Raw genomic sequence first — 15,925 nt, 5'->3', positions numbered from 1 at the left:
ATGTAGCTCATAATAATGATCAATAGTTACAAAATACGACCAGAGTTGACTACAATGTATACCAGCATCGGCGGTGTCGTGATTAAAAAGCCATCGGACATAAGACTGGTAGGTACTGTGTTGAGACGTATCCCAGTGGTAAAGCGATCGGACATAAAGCTGGTAGGTACTGTGTTGAGACGTATCCCAGTGGTAAAGCGATCGGACATAAGGCTGGTAGGTACTGTGTGAGACGTATCCCAGTGGTAAAGCGATCGGACATAATACTGGTAGGTACTGTGTTGAGACGTATCCCAGTGGTAAAGCCATCGGACATAAGGCTGGTAGGTACTGTGTTGAGACGTATCCCAGTGGTAAAGCGATCGGACATAATACTAGGTACTGTGTTGAGACGTACCCAGTGTTGGACATAAGACTGTAGGTACTGTGTTGAGACGTATCCCAGTGGTAAAGCCATCGGACATAATGCTGGTAGGTACTGTGTTGAGACGTATCCCAGTGGTAAAGCGATCGGACATAATACTGGTAGGTACTGTGTTGAGACGTATCCCAGTGGTAAAGCCATCGGACATAAGACTGGTAGGTACTGTGTTGAGACGTATCCCAGTGGTAAAGCCATCGGACATAAGACTGGTAGGTACTGTGTTGAGACGTATCCCAGTGGTAAAGCCATCGGACATAAGACTGGTAGGTACTGTGTTGAGACGTATCCCAGTGGTAAAGCCATCGGACATAAGACTGGTAGGTACTGTGTTGAGACGTATCCCAGTGGTAAAGCGATCGCTTGATGCGCAGTCGGTTTGGGATCGATCTCCGTCGTTGAGCCCATAGGGCTATTATCGATACAGCCAGTTCACCACAACTGGTATATCAAAGGCCGTGGTATGTGCTATCCAGTGTACGAGATTGTGCATATAAAAGATCCCTTGCTTTTAACGGAAAATATGTAGCGGGTTTCATCTCTATGCTAAAATTACCAGTGCTATATGGGTGTTCCATCGACTGGTATAGTCATAGACCTACAACCTTTAGTCAGGACCCGAAAGCCCGTGGGGGGGGGGGGGGGGGGTATCGATCTAGGTCAGTCGATACTGCGCTTACCTGAGATGCTTTAAAGGGTCGAACTCCCTCGGGGGACCCATTACCTGATTGCTTTTCCCCTTCCCAAGCAGTACCCCACGATTGGCACATTAAAGACTATGGTGTGTGTTGTCTTGTCTGAAAAATGCATATAAACGAATCTCTTGATACTATTGTAGCAGGTTTTTTCAAAGAAAGACTACATGTCTTAAATTTAAAACGTGTGACATCCAATAGCGAATAATTAATATATACATGTGCTCTAGTGGTTTCGCTAAAAGAAATCCCGATCCAGTATAAAAACAACAAATACAAATACAGACACCCCCCCCCCCCCCCCGCGCAAACAAAACAGCAAGAAACAGCAAAAAAAAAAAAAAAAAAAAAAAAAAAAAAAAAAAAAAAACAGCAAGAAAAAAAAAAAAGCAAGAAAAAAACCTCAGCAAAATCCCCAAGAAAACCAAAAGCAACAAACAGCAAGATCCCCCCCCCCCCCCAAACCAAACCCCAGAAAACAAAAAGTAAAACAAACATATGTCGGTAGACCAACGGGACGCGAACCATGGACTTACTAGCTGAGAAGCAGACAGCTCATTATATTTGGTATGCGTCATCGAAACAGGTAACGTCTTGAGAGATTATTGCTCAGCGAACATCTTACTATGTCGACACAAGAGCTGTGACCTCCAGCTATTATTTAGGCCGGAAATTTATGAGTCAGTGTGAGACCTCGGCCCAGTGATTCCCAACAAAAGACTTATCTGTATACAAAGCTTCAAATACTTGCAGGGTATACCCCTCGCAAACCGATCATATTAGTTTCACTAGCAATGTACACTCGCGAAGGTAAGTACATGCCATAAAATTAGATTTTGATCTCATCTCATTATTTTACAATGCGGTCGAGTCTGCTGTTAATAATTAAGAAATCGAATTTGTTTTAATGACACCTCAGCATATTTTAAATGTCAGCTCATTTATTAGTGTCTAACATATGGATATTTCGACACTGTTGAAAGAAAAAGGGGCTGCGGTTGGGGGGAATGCCGCCGTCTCGCGGGCTACTTTTGGCGAATATAGTATATTTTAAATGCACTCTCAGAGACAGGACAGTACGTACTAATGTCTTTAATGTACCAATTGTGGGTTAGTGGTTGGGACGCAAAAACAAACAAACCAAAAAGGCCGTAGAAGGTGATTGATCCTGTGACCCTACGCCCGTCAGACGAGCGCTCTGATATTGCGAAACTGCTATTAAGAACACCTTTATATTGTAACCATATGAATACTAAGAACACGGATAACAGCCATCTGTGTGTCAAGGAGAGAGAGAGAGAGAGAGAGAGAGAGAGAGAGAGAGAGAGAGAGAGAGAGAGAGAGAGAGAGAGAGAGAGAGAGAGAGAGAGAGAGAAGCAACAAAACCCAACAACCAACCAACAAAATTTAAAAGAACCAAAATACCAAAAAAAAAGCAAAAAAAAAAAAACATGGTTAGGAAAATATGTTACTTTCAACTTTGAGAATGTATCTTTAAGCTTATCGGCCTTAATGCTACTCAAAACTACTAGGTTTGCAACTCAACAGGTAGTACAAACGACAACTTTAATCCTGAATTAGCTTTCATTTGCTCATTCATGCAGACTGGGTACACGTTTTAAAGAAACCAGATCACTTTTGAAAGAGCGGGTTTCCTGGAATTGAATGATGTCATTGTAGCCGACAGCGACTGCGCACGGCGTTTGTTACTAGTGACACTATAGTACATGAATATCAATAAGATCGTTTGATGATACGTAGACAGGGAAGTAGGCTAGCTGCATAGGTGCGTCAGTTCTCTGATTTACATGTATGTAAATATATGATGTAGGTAAGGCCGTCCTGTGACCTACTCGAGTTACCTGCTAAATTATGACGTTACCTCTTTACTGGTGAATACGTCTTTCTGTCGTGTGTACCCACAGAGCGTTATTCCATTCCAACTAGTTACCCACGACGGGTAAGTACTGTTCTGACTCTGTAAAAGTGCGGGCGGGATTTTGCTCAGTCGGTTGAAGTTAAAAGTTTGTTTTGTTTAACGACACCACTGGAGCACATTGATTGATTAATCATCGGCTGTTGGATGTCGTGTGCTCGCTTGAGGTACATACGTCGCAGGATCGAACCTCTACGGTGGATCCATTCAGCTGATTGGGTTTTTTCTCGTTCCAACCAGTGCACCACAACTGGACAAAGGCCGTGGCATGTGCTTTCCTGTCTGTGGGAAAGTGCATATAAAATATTCCTTGCTGCATTAGGATGCATTCATATATACATACATACATGTATATCATACGTTTTTCCCTTCTTTTTTTTGCTTTCTTTCTTCTTTTTTTTCTTCTTTTTAAATTTTAAACCAGGCATAAAATGTGGATTTACTTTTATTCTTTAAGGCTGTCGGGGCGTAGCCCAGTAGTAAAGCGCTCGCCTGATGCGCGGTCGGTCTAGGATCGATTCCCATCGGGGGCCCATTAGGCTATTTCTCATTCTAGCCAGTGCACAACGACTGGTATATCAAAGGCCGTGGTATGTGCTATCCTGTCTGTGGGACGGTGCATATACAATATCCCTTGCTACTAATGAATAAATCGTCGGCGCTCCAACGAAAGGGCGAATATTCACAATTTAGAAAATTGACATTAAACAAAATTTCATATTGTTGGGCCAGTGGATTTTGATTCTAAAAACAACTTGATATTTTACTACTTTACATAGTTAATTAATTAATTAAATTTTGAAAATGTAGCAAATCGCTGGATACAGCCCGTAACGTTATTTGACGAACAGCCTGATTTACATTAGTCCGTTCGTCAAAGAAGTGACGCGATTAACTAGTGCATTGTATTATCGCACGGAAGGGCGAATATACGTTTTCTAATGCAAAAGACAACTTGGTGAATGCATTTATAAACATGTGCTCTATTTATGAAGCTTATATTCGTGTAACTTTCAAATTGATCACTACTACTAGTATTAGGGATCACACACAACTGAATGTCTAGTGGGGTTTTGGGTTTTGGGTTTTGGGTTGTTGTTTTTTGTTTTTTTGTTTTTGTTTTTTATCCCACTGTCCCCTTTCCTTTCTCTCCTTTTGAATTCCAGTTCATTTCTTCCTGATCTGGCAACTCCTCCTATCTTTCAACTTCTTTCGCTGTCCACCTCCACATCCCAGTTCTTGTCTCTCCAACCGCGACAGGTGCTTGTTTCTTGTGGTTATCTGTGCCACACACCTGCCATTCCCCATCAGCTTTTAGCTGTGGGCTTAGTCTGACCACTTCGGGGAGTGTTCAGTAGTTACTTCTGGCTTTGTTAAGAGGCACTTATAACCACCTACATGGTGAGATCAAACACAAACTATTGCCAAGGGTAGAGAGGGTTATTAACGGGTGAAACCCCTGCGATTCGACACCCTTGGGCATCCTGGCCCATTCTTCTTGGAGCGCTACACTCAACTCGGCAAATGTGGTCGGCTGACGTTCGAGTTACCAGACGCGTCACCCCATGATGTCCCAGCCTTGTTTGATGGGAGAAAGGTCGGGGATCAGAGCTGGCCATGGAAGTGTGTTGGTTTTGATGTTGCATGAATGCGGTCACTAGTCTACTAAGACGCGCACGGACATTATCGTCTTGATAAATGAATTTTCGGTCAGCGTGACGCGCGAAAGACACACATATTTTAACTTATTCCGTGCTTATATCCAATTACGGTTCAAGCAGGCTGTACTGGACACACACTTCAGCTATCTGGACTATTGTTAGTTGGTTAGTGGTTAGTGAGAGAGAAGAGGGAGTAGTGGCCTTACACCTACCCACTGAGCCCTTAAGAACTCGCTCTGGTGGGTTGGAGCCGGTACCGCGCTGCGAACCCAGTACCTACCAGCCTGTAGTCCGATGGCGTAACCACTGCGCCACCGAGGAACACATATGGGTCAATAGTACTGACCTGTGAGCCTCCCTTGAACAATGTGAAGGTGAATTCTGGCAGTCATGGCGATATCATCACAGGCATAACTGTCCCCCCTCCAAAATAGTCATGAGCTTGAATACTGACCACGGCGTAACGCTCAATGTGATCACGCTGATCATGAACATCTAAAAGGTACCTGGGTTCCTTTGAACACATCACTCTGGCCCAGCGACATGTCAACCATTGTCTACGTCGTTCACACCATTAGCGTCTGGCAGCATGTGTCTCGCCATCAAAGTAGTCGTTAGACCGGTGTCGGACTTGATGTGCATGCAGTCTGGTTCGAATTATATGATCAAAGACTCTCACTTCAGCTGTAACTTGGAGGTGTTTGGCTATTTGATATACAGAGTTGTCTCGATTCCTCAAAGTGTAGGTTCTGATGAGGCGATCTTGGACTGGAGTTGTGGCCCTAGCCTAGGGTGGGCTGAACGAGGCCGATCATCTACGTTTTGTGCGGCGGGTTTCCTCTCTAAGACTATATGTCAAAATTACCAAATGTTTGACATCCATTTTAGCCGATCACTAAGAAATCGATGTTCTCTATAGCTAGTGCAGTGTTCTAGCTAGGAGTTGAGGAGGGGAGGGTGCTCACTTATTATTAGGGTGTAGTGGTGTCATTTAAACAAAACAAACTTTAAGTTTTACCAAATGTTTGACATCGAACAGCCTATGATCCATGTGCTATAGTGGTGTCGGTATACAAAAGAAACTTTTAATTTTTATTCTTTCAGGCGGGCGACAGCGTGACAATCATGGCCAGTGAAAACCGATACAGCAGAACATCATCTGCTAGTTCCTACCTCTCGGACTATCCCCGCAACTCCAGGGCGTACCTTACCCCAGAAAGCGAACACCTGTATTCGCACCTGGAGAACAGAGCCCCACCCACGGGAAGACGACGACTATGTGTCTGTCAAGGAAAGGCAGCACGAAAGTCTCTCGCTATCACGTATGTCGTCATCAGCTCCGTTGCCCTGGCAATATCTGGTTTCCTTCTCGCGAGAACCTTCCTGTGGAACCAAAACCAGAACCAGAGTCAGATGGAGCCGTGCGCCCCGTGTACCAGCCTCCTGACGACCCCGTTTTTGGACGAAGACCCGGATGTAAGAACACTCACTCGACAATTCAGAAACGGGAAAGAAATCTGCTGTGCCAACACGCCCGAGCAGTTCGTAACTTTAGTGAACAAGGTAAGTTGACAGCAGGCGCGGGTCAAAGAGATGTATCTGGGGTGTGGGGTGGGGTGGGTTGGGGTGGGGTGGGGTGGGGGTGTCAGAATATTAACCGATGAATCTTAAGAATAATATATTTCTACCTAGTTATTAACCATCGCACGCATGCACCCACCCCGCCCCCACCCCCCACCTCCCCCCACCCCACATACACCAACCCCTCAAAACCTCCACAAAAAACCCCAACCCGACACAAAACATACCCAACAGCAACAAAATATAAATATAAAAAAAGTTTGTTTTGGTTAACGACACCACTAGAGCACATTGATTTCTTAATCATCGGCTATTGGATGTCAAACATGTGGTAATTTTGACATAGTCTTAGAGAGGAATACCGCTACATTTTGCCATTAGTAGGAAGGGATCTTTTATATGCATCATCCCACAGATAGGATAACACATACCACGGCCTTTGATATACCAGTCGTGGTGCACTGGTGAGAACAAAACATAAATATATATGCATGTGTTAATACATGGTTTCTTTTTATTGTTTTAGATATTCGACAGAAGAAACGAAGAAATGAAAGTTGAAGGTATTATTTCTAATTTGAAACTTGTTTCTTGGACCTTACAACTGAAAAAATTATATGAGCCAAAGCGGCCCATTTAACCAAACTTAAAACAAAAAGTTTTTCCTTTCCAAAAACAAGGGATCTTTTATATAAATATGGTCCTCCCACGCATATCCAATAACCTAACACATATCACTACTTGCTACTAATGGAAAAATGAAGCGGGTTTCCTCTCTATGGCTGTTTCAAAATAACCATATGTTTGAGATCCAGTAGCCGATGATTAAGAAATCAATGTGCTCTAGTGGTGACGTTAAACAAAACAAACTTTATTTTGGGCATTCCTACCCGTTACTTTTCAAGGTAATCCCCTTGGAAGATAACACACACTTCCAGTTGTGTGCAGTGGCTGAAACCCTCTATTCCTATGAATTTTAACTTTATTCATTATACAGTTATATGCCAATTCGTCGCTTCCCTTTTCACGAAACTGACTATATCTCTATTTGCTAGCACAACGACAGAAAGAAAGCCGATCAAGTGATAGACGTTCAAACAGAAAGATTATTGCGGCGGCTCTTCAACTGTCTGATTCCAGTCACACACAGAGTAAGTTGTTTACATTGTCACTCACATTTCGAGCCCTGACAACCACAACTAGAGAGAGAGACACACACACACACACACACACACACACACACAAAGAGATAGAGAGGGAGGGGGGGGAGAGAGAGAGGGGAGGAGGGGAGGGAGAGATAGAGAGACAGAGAGAGAGAGGGAGAGAAACAGAGACAAAGAGAGAGAGACAGACAGACAGACAGAGACAGAGAGAGAGAGGGGAGTGGGAGATAGATAGAGAGAGAGAGAGAGGGGGAGATATAGAGCGACGGAGAGAGAGAGAGAGAGAGAGAGAGAGAGAGAGAGAGAGAGAGAGAGAGAGAGAGAGAGAGAGAGAGAGAGAGACACACACACACACACACACACACACACACACACAGACGGAGAGAGAGAGACAATTTACATTTGACAAGAGCCGGAACGTTTGTATAGCGACACCTTAGCCTATTTTGTTCTTCTGCGTTCAAGCTATAGTCGACCATGCTTTAAATTTGGAGTCAGGTTGTGGTGATAGAAACGGTTGTGGTGATAAAAAACGCTGTCTCTGTCAAGTCTTCTTTGGAACTCCAAAGATTGACAGCCAGTGTTGGTCCGTTCGGCCAGTGCTTTATCCTGGCTTCATCGTAGAGGGGGCAGAATTGCAGGATGTGTTCTGCGGACTGTGGTCGTTTGACATGGCCATCCACCAGTGTCTGCCAGTCTCAAGCGGTACATATGAGATCTGAGATGGCAGTGATCGGTTCTTAGCCTGAAAATGGTTGTCTCTTGGTATCTCTCCAGATGATGGATTGGATCCTTGGTTGTAGCGTGGGTGCATCGGAATCAGCCTGTTTTAAACAACGGCTATTTCGTGTCCTCGCACTACTGTATTCAGTTATCTGACATTAAATTTTGATCTAAACTGTAAGATAAAAATAACAATTGCGTTTCTTGATTTGTTCAGTATACATTCAGTTTAAAAAGTACTGAAAAAGTACTTGAAGTGACTCGCAGGCCCTAGTTTCAACCCGTAAAACTGGACACTAAGTTTGGTTAATCTACAAATCCTGTTACACCCTTGGATAATGTTACAATATAGTCAAACAAGCGTGTGTGACGTCGAAACACGGAAATACCCTTACAAAGCAGACTAGAGTTTGTCTCCATAACCGTTACTTCTCAAACGCACGTGTTTGTTTTTTTAAAAATACAAAAACTTCAATTCGTGGTATTAGAAACACCAGGATGACCAGAAACACTTCAGATGTACAGAAATTGAAAATCTACACAATACAATGTAACTAATGTCTGGGGCTGGGTCGGCAGGGGGCAGTTGCCCCCCTGATAATCTCACCTTTTTTTTTAACTCCAGAAAATAGCATACACATCTCGGAGTTTAATTTGTATAGTGGTTCATTTGTTTATAATTGTTTATGTTTGTAGTGCCCCCCCCCCCCCCCCCGATTTTAATCAGGGTACGGCCCTGCAGTATAGTGTCAAGAAAACCCCAACAACCAGGGTCTGTCACTTCAATTCAATAATCATATTGTTTGTTTGTATAGCTGGGTTTTTTGTGTTGTGTTTTGTTTAACGACACCACCAGAGCATATTGATTTATTAATCATGGCCTATTGGATGTCAAATATTCCTGTGTTGACAACGAGTCAGAATTACCAAATGTTTGACATCCAATAGCCGATGATTAATTAATCAGTGTGCTCTAGTGGTGTCGTTAAACAAAACAAACGTATCAGGTTGACCATCAATTGTTATATATATCTACACACGTATTATGTTATCGTGTTAGTAACTTCGATCATATCTCAATCAAAGTACTGGGAAGGCCCATAAGAACCGACGGGGGTGGGTGGTGGGGAGATTAAAACTCTTCTCCCCACAAGACGAAAATGTACGGATTTTATTTTCAACTGTATAAAAAAAAGTACAATTATGGCTTGTGTCCCCACCCCCTCCATACACACTCTATATAGAGGCTATGACACCCGACTTGATGTTGTACCCACACACCCCATCTACTCCAGATATCCTTCCTACGGGCCTGTTTCGTCTATTTTGTCGACGACAGCACTAAGATTTATCTAAACATCTAGCTACTGTCAATATTGTGAGTCGTGCTTGTCAAGATATCAGCTTGACACAACTTAAGTACATAATGATGTCACTACTGTTCGTCGGTCGACCTGCAGTATAACGCTATGTGGGTCAGTGGGGCAGCTCGCTCTCTGACTAACACAAAGGCATTAAGTCTTCTAGTTTCTTCTAGTTTCGTTTTCCCCGAAAACCTTTCTTCTTTTTCTTTTACAATAAGTAACAGATCTCGCTCTAAGACTAACATAAAGGCAAACATGTCAAACATTTGGTCTGCTAGTTTCGCTTTCCCCGAAAACCTTTCGTTAATAGTAAGCAACAGATTGCTTTTTGGGTTTAGTCGCATAGATTAAATCTATGCAGTTTAAAGATGCAGTATCAAAGTTGCATCTGAATGATGGTCCAGGCAGTGTACCACGACTGATACATCAAAGGCCGTGGTATGTGCTATCCTGTCTAAGGGATGGTGCATATAAAATATCCCTTACTACTAACAGAAAAATGTAGCGGGTTTCCTCTCTAAGACTATGTTAAAATTACCAAATGTTTGACATCCAATAGCCGATAATTAAAAACAAAATGTGCTCTAGTGGTGTCGTTAAACAAAACAAACTTTACTTTTCTGAATGATGGCCCCCGGTCTTATCGGAATGGAATTAATCTTATTAATAACTGTCACCACAGAGTACATATTCGATTTTGAACGGGTTAAAGGAAAGGACAATTAAGTCATTTGACCTGGTATGCATATTCAACGATATATAATGCACATTATTGCTTAATATCAACAAGTATAATCGTATAGTTAATTAATAAAACGGTTAAATGTGACGGATATTATATATAACAGGCGTAGCCATTTTGTATCATCCCAGTGAATACGCCCTCTGGCGAGTTGGTGGTTACGTAATACCTAACGTGTCACGTCAGGAATTAGTCTTCGAACTGAAGAAACAAAACATACCTGATTTTTGCGGATGCATCGCAATATTATGTAATAATAGTCATCCCAGTAAGCCAGCAACAATTATATATTATTTTTAATACAAAATAAACCACCATTGTCAAAGTGTTGAAATAACTGTATTATGGTTTGTACATAAATTAGCCCACGTACTGAAATAATAATCGGAGTGTTTTCTTAGTTAAATGTTTTTTTTCCCCCCATGGCCTGTACCAGTGGTTCCTGATTGGCAGGTGTATATTTAGACGGTCCCCAGACACTGTGTCTAGACACACTAAAAATATGTGCTTCTTTTATTAAGATCACAGGGTATTGTGTGTTAACCGCACGGACACCCCTCTAATCGTAATCGATCAGCCGTCCTGCTTTATTACTGTAAGTAATTCTGTAAAACACCTTAATTAAGTAGACTTTCCCATCTAAAATCACAAAATTTACCAATTACGTAGTCCCAAAGAAAAGAAAATGATCACTTGGGTATCGTGAGTGGTCGTTTTTGCTCGAATGTAGCATACCAATAGGTCTAATAATATGCTCTTTTTTTTCTTTGGATTTAAAAACAAACAAAAAAACACTGTAACTCCATTTCGTTCTATTGATGCAAATTGAAATATATTTAGTTAAATAGTTTATTATACTATCAAGTCATTATGTTGTTTTACAAGTCAGGTTGATGAAGCGAAGCGCCTTGTCGTAAATGGACGGAGCTGACGTCACTTCGCCCCAAGCTATACCACCGGACGTCACAAAAACGAAACAAAATGGCTGCCCCCAGTTAGCAGGAATAATCATGAGTTTTTTATTAACTCTAAAATTACGCGTTTTTCATTTGTTAAAGTGTCAGTATGTGTTGGTGGTCCGGGTATGCATCTTTCCAACACATAAATCTCTTGTTTGAGTTTACTCTACCTTTAATGATTTATGTCTTTCAGATTCAATATTTCGTTCTTCTCTCTTTTGTTCCCTGTAGACAACAGCTGGATGCATCTGAATGATGGCGCAATGTCGAGTCGGAATGGAATGCATCTCATCAATGATTGTGTCACCACAGAGCACATACTCGATTTTGAACATGTTTGTTTATGTCTTTCAGATTCAATAAATATTTTTTCTTTCTCTCTTCTGTTCGTTCTAGGCAGGAGATGGTTGACTCTGAACAATGGCCCGCTATCGTACCTGGACGGAATCCATCTCATTAATAACCGCCTCATCATAGAGCATGGCGGTCTGTACTACGTCTATAGTCAGGTATCCTTCAAAATCGTCATGGCCAACGGCGACGCGCTGCCCGAGGAACTAGACCACGGAGTCCACCGCTACAACGTCGTCCTGCCCAACAACGGCAGACAGACGCTGCTGCAGACAGCCCACACGTGCACGATGTCGAGCAACAAGGCGGTGTATCTTCACACGAGTTACGTGGGAGGCATTATCCTTCTCAACCCAAGAGACGAGATTTTCGTCACGGTTTCCAACAGCTCTTTCATCGACCTTGATCCAAAAGTGAGTTTTGTCGGAGCCTTCAAATTAGGCAGATGATGATAATGATGGCGACGATGATGATGATTATTATGATGAAGGAGATGGAGAAGAAGATGATGGTGATGTCTTTTTGCAAACGGAAGTGACGTAAACACACAACTGATACCCTGATATAATGGGTCTTGAGTTTATTATATTTGATTGCTAACACCCGCTAATAGTCAACTGGTTCCAACACTGTGGCATTCATTTAAAGTTGGACACAGAAACCAAGCTAGTGATCGTTTCGTAACTCCAAACTTTAGTGGGCTGTTTATCATGCACATTTCATCATTTCATTGTGGATTGTTCAATATGCTCATTTAATCATTTTATTGCCAACTGTTTATCATGCACATTTAATCATTTCATTATTGACTGTTTATCATGCACAGTTAATCATGTCATTGTGGACTGTTTATCATGCACATTTAATCATTTCATTGTTGACTGTTTATTATGCACATTTAATCATTTCATTGTTGGCTGTTTATCATGCACATTTAATTGTTGACTGTTTATCATGCACATTTAATCATTTCATTGTTGACTGTTTATGATGCACATTTAATCATTTTATTGTTGGATGTTTATCATGCACATTTAATGTACATGTATATACTTTGTCAGGGGCGGACCCAGAAATTATTTAGGGAGGGGACAAAAGGGCAGAAGACTATAAACTAATTGTTAAAACATGGGGACCCTCCATTGTTAGGATCCGTCCTTGTTTTGTATTATTACTGTTGAACTCTTGTTTTTATTTTAATCTGTACACAAGGTAAGACGTAAACAAATAATAAGTCTGTCTTTCTGCGTTGTTGCAAAACTATGATGGACATAACCAGCATTACAGTATTGTCTACTTGTTAAAGAGATTAAAAATATATTTGTTTTATTGGTTCTTTTTGTTTTGATTTATAGCCTACAAAAGCACATGCGTACGAACCCATTGAACGTATTATGAAAGAAATATCGGTTCCATTACAGTGCACATTGTGTAATGACACACCAGCACATTGTGTAATGACACACCAGCACATTGTGTAATGACACCCCAGAACATTGTGTAATGACACCCCAGCACATTGTGTAATGACACCCCAGCACATTGTGTAATGACACCCCAGCACATTGTGTAATGACACCCCAGAACATTGTGTAATGACACCCCAGAACATTGTTTAATGACACCCCAGAACATTGTGTAATGACACCCCAGCACATTGTGTAATGACACGCCAGCACATTGTGTAATGACACGCCAGCACATTGTGTAATGACACCCCAGAACATTGTGTAATGACACCCCAGCACATTGTGTAATGACACCCCAGAACATTGTGTAATGACACACCAGAACATTGTTTAATGACACCCCAGCACATTGTGTAATGACACCCCAGAACATTGTTTAATGACACGCCAGCACATTGTGTAATGACACCCCAACACAGTTTAATGACACCCCAGCAAATTGTTTGACACCCCAGCAAATTGTTTGACACCCCAGCACATTGTGTAATGACACCCCAGCAAATTGTTTGACACCCCAGCACATTGTTTAATGACACCCCAGCACATTGTGTAAGCACATTGTGTAATGACACCCCAGCACATTGTGTAATGACATCCCAGCAAATTGTTTAATGACACCCCAGCACATTGTGTAATGACATCCCAACAGTTTAATGACACCCCAGGAAATTCTTTAATGACACCCCAGCACATTGTGTAATGACATCCCAGCAGTTTAATAACACCCCAGCAGAGTTTAATGACACCCCAGTACATTGTTTAATGACACCCCAGTACATTGTTTAGTGACACCCCAATACATCGTTTAATGTCACCACAGTACATTGTTTAATGTCACCCCAGCACACTGTTTAATGACACCCCAGTACATGTTTAATGACACCCCAGTACATTGTTTAATGTCACCCCAACACATCGTTTAATGACACCCCAGTACATTGTTTAATGTCACCCCAATACATCGTTTAATGACACCCCAGTACATTGTTTAATGTCACCCCAACACATTTTTTAATGACACCCCAGAACACTGTTTAGTTACACCCCAGTACACTGTTTAATGCCACCCCAGTACATCGTTTAATGTCACCCCAGCACATTGTTTAATGACACCCCAGCACATTGTTTAATGACACCCCAGTACACTGTTTAGTTACACCCCAATACTGTTTAGTTACATCCCAGTACACTGTTTAGTTACACCCCAGTACACTGTTTAATGTCACCCCAACACATTTTTTAATGTCACCCCAGCACATTGTTTAATGACACCCCAGTACACTGTTTAGTTACATCCCAGTACACTGTTTAATGACACCCAAGTACACCCTGTAGTGACATTCCAGTACATTGTTTAGTGACACCCAAGTACATTTTTAATGACACCCCAGTACACTGTTTAGTGACATTCCAGTACACTGTTTAGTGATATTCCAGTGCACTGTTTAGTGACATCCCAGTACTGTTTAGTGACATTCCAGTGCATTGTTTAGTAACATCCCAGTACACTGTTTAATGACACCCCAGTACACTGTTTAGTGACATTACAGTACATTGTTTAGTGATATCCCAGTACATTGTTTAGTGACACCCCAGTACACTGTTTAGTGACATTTCAGTACACTTTTTAGTGACATCCCAGTACACCTCTTTAGTGACATTCCAGTACACTTTTTAGTGACACCCCAGTACACTGTTTAGTTACATTCCAGTACACTGTTTAGTGGCATTCCAGTACACTGTTTAGTGAAATTCCAATGCACTGTTTAGTGACATTCCAGTACATTGTTTAGTGACATCCCAGTACACCTCTTTAGTGACATTCCAGTACACTTTTTAGTGACACCCCAGTACACTGTTTAGTTACATTCCAGTACACTGTTTAGTGATATAACAGTACATTGTTTAGTGACACCCCAGTACTGTTTAGTGACATTCCAGTACACTTTTTAGTGACACCCCAGTACACCTCTTTAGTGACATCCCAGTACACTTTTTAGTGACACCCCAGTACACTGTCTAGTGACATTCCAGTACACTGTTTAGTGACATCCCAGTACACTGTTTAGTGACATTCCAGTGCACTGTTTAGTGACATCCCAGTGCACCGTTTAGTGACATCCCAGTGCACTGTTTAGTGACATCCCAGTACACTGTCAGTGACACACCAGTACATCGTTAAGTGACACCCCAGCACATTGTTTAATGACACCCCAGTACACTGTTTAGTTACACCCCAATACTGTTTAGTTACATCCCAGTACACTGTTTAGTTACACCCCAGTACACTGTTTAATGTCACCCCAACACATTTTTTAATGTCACCCCAGCACATTGTTTAATGACACCCCAGTACACTGTTTAGTTACATCCCAGTACACTGTTTAATGACACCCAAGTACACCCTGTAGTGACATTCCAGTACATTGTTTAGTGACACCCAAGTACATTTTTAATGACACCCCAGTACACTGTTTAGTGACATTCCAGTACACTGTTTAGTGATATTCCAGTGCACTGTTTAGTGACATCCCAGTACTGTTTAGTGACATTCCAGTGCATTGTTTAGTAACATCCCAGTACACTGTTTAATGACACCCCAGTACACTGTTTAGTGACATTACAGTACATTGTTTAGTGATATCCCAGTACATTGTTTAGTGACACCCCAGTACACTGTTTAGTGACATTTCAGTACACTTTTTAGTGACATCCCAGTACACCTCTTTAGTGACATTCCAGTACACTTTTTAGTGACACCCCAGTACACTGTTTAGTTACATGTTTAGTGATATAACCAGTACACTGTTTAGTGGCATTCCAGTACACTGTTTAGTGAAATTCCAATGCACTGTTTAGT

At 41.8% G+C, this 15,925-nt stretch overlaps 1 protein-coding gene across 2 annotated transcripts; it reads left to right on the top strand.

Annotated features, from left to right (window-relative positions):
* The first annotated feature begins 1,816 nt into the window (after positions 1-1,816).
* LOC121375194 (tumor necrosis factor ligand superfamily member 10-like) lies at positions 1,817-12,925 on the top strand. 2 transcript variants are annotated; one of them, XM_041502501.1, is made up of 5 exons: positions 1,817-1,926; positions 5,818-6,276; positions 6,821-6,857; positions 7,350-7,445; positions 11,642-12,925. In XM_041502501.1, exons 2-5 carry the CDS (start codon positions 5,839-5,841, stop codon positions 12,043-12,045), a joined length of 975 nt encoding a protein of 324 aa, XP_041358435.1. In that variant the 5' UTR covers positions 1,817-1,926; positions 5,818-5,838; the 3' UTR covers positions 12,046-12,925. The 2 variants fall into 2 exon arrangements, with proteins under 2 accessions (XP_041358435.1, XP_041358427.1); XM_041502493.1 differs by lacking the exon at positions 1,817-1,926 and adding an exon at positions 2,901-3,076.
* Positions 12,926-15,925: the final 3,000 nt, after the last annotated feature.

The sequence above is a fragment of the Gigantopelta aegis genome, chromosome 1, assembly GCF_016097555.1.
Source record: "Gigantopelta aegis isolate Gae_Host chromosome 1, Gae_host_genome, whole genome shotgun sequence".
Lineage (NCBI taxonomy): Eukaryota > Metazoa > Mollusca > Gastropoda > Neomphalida > Peltospiridae > Gigantopelta > Gigantopelta aegis.
This window is presented reverse-complemented; position numbering and strand designations above follow the sequence as displayed.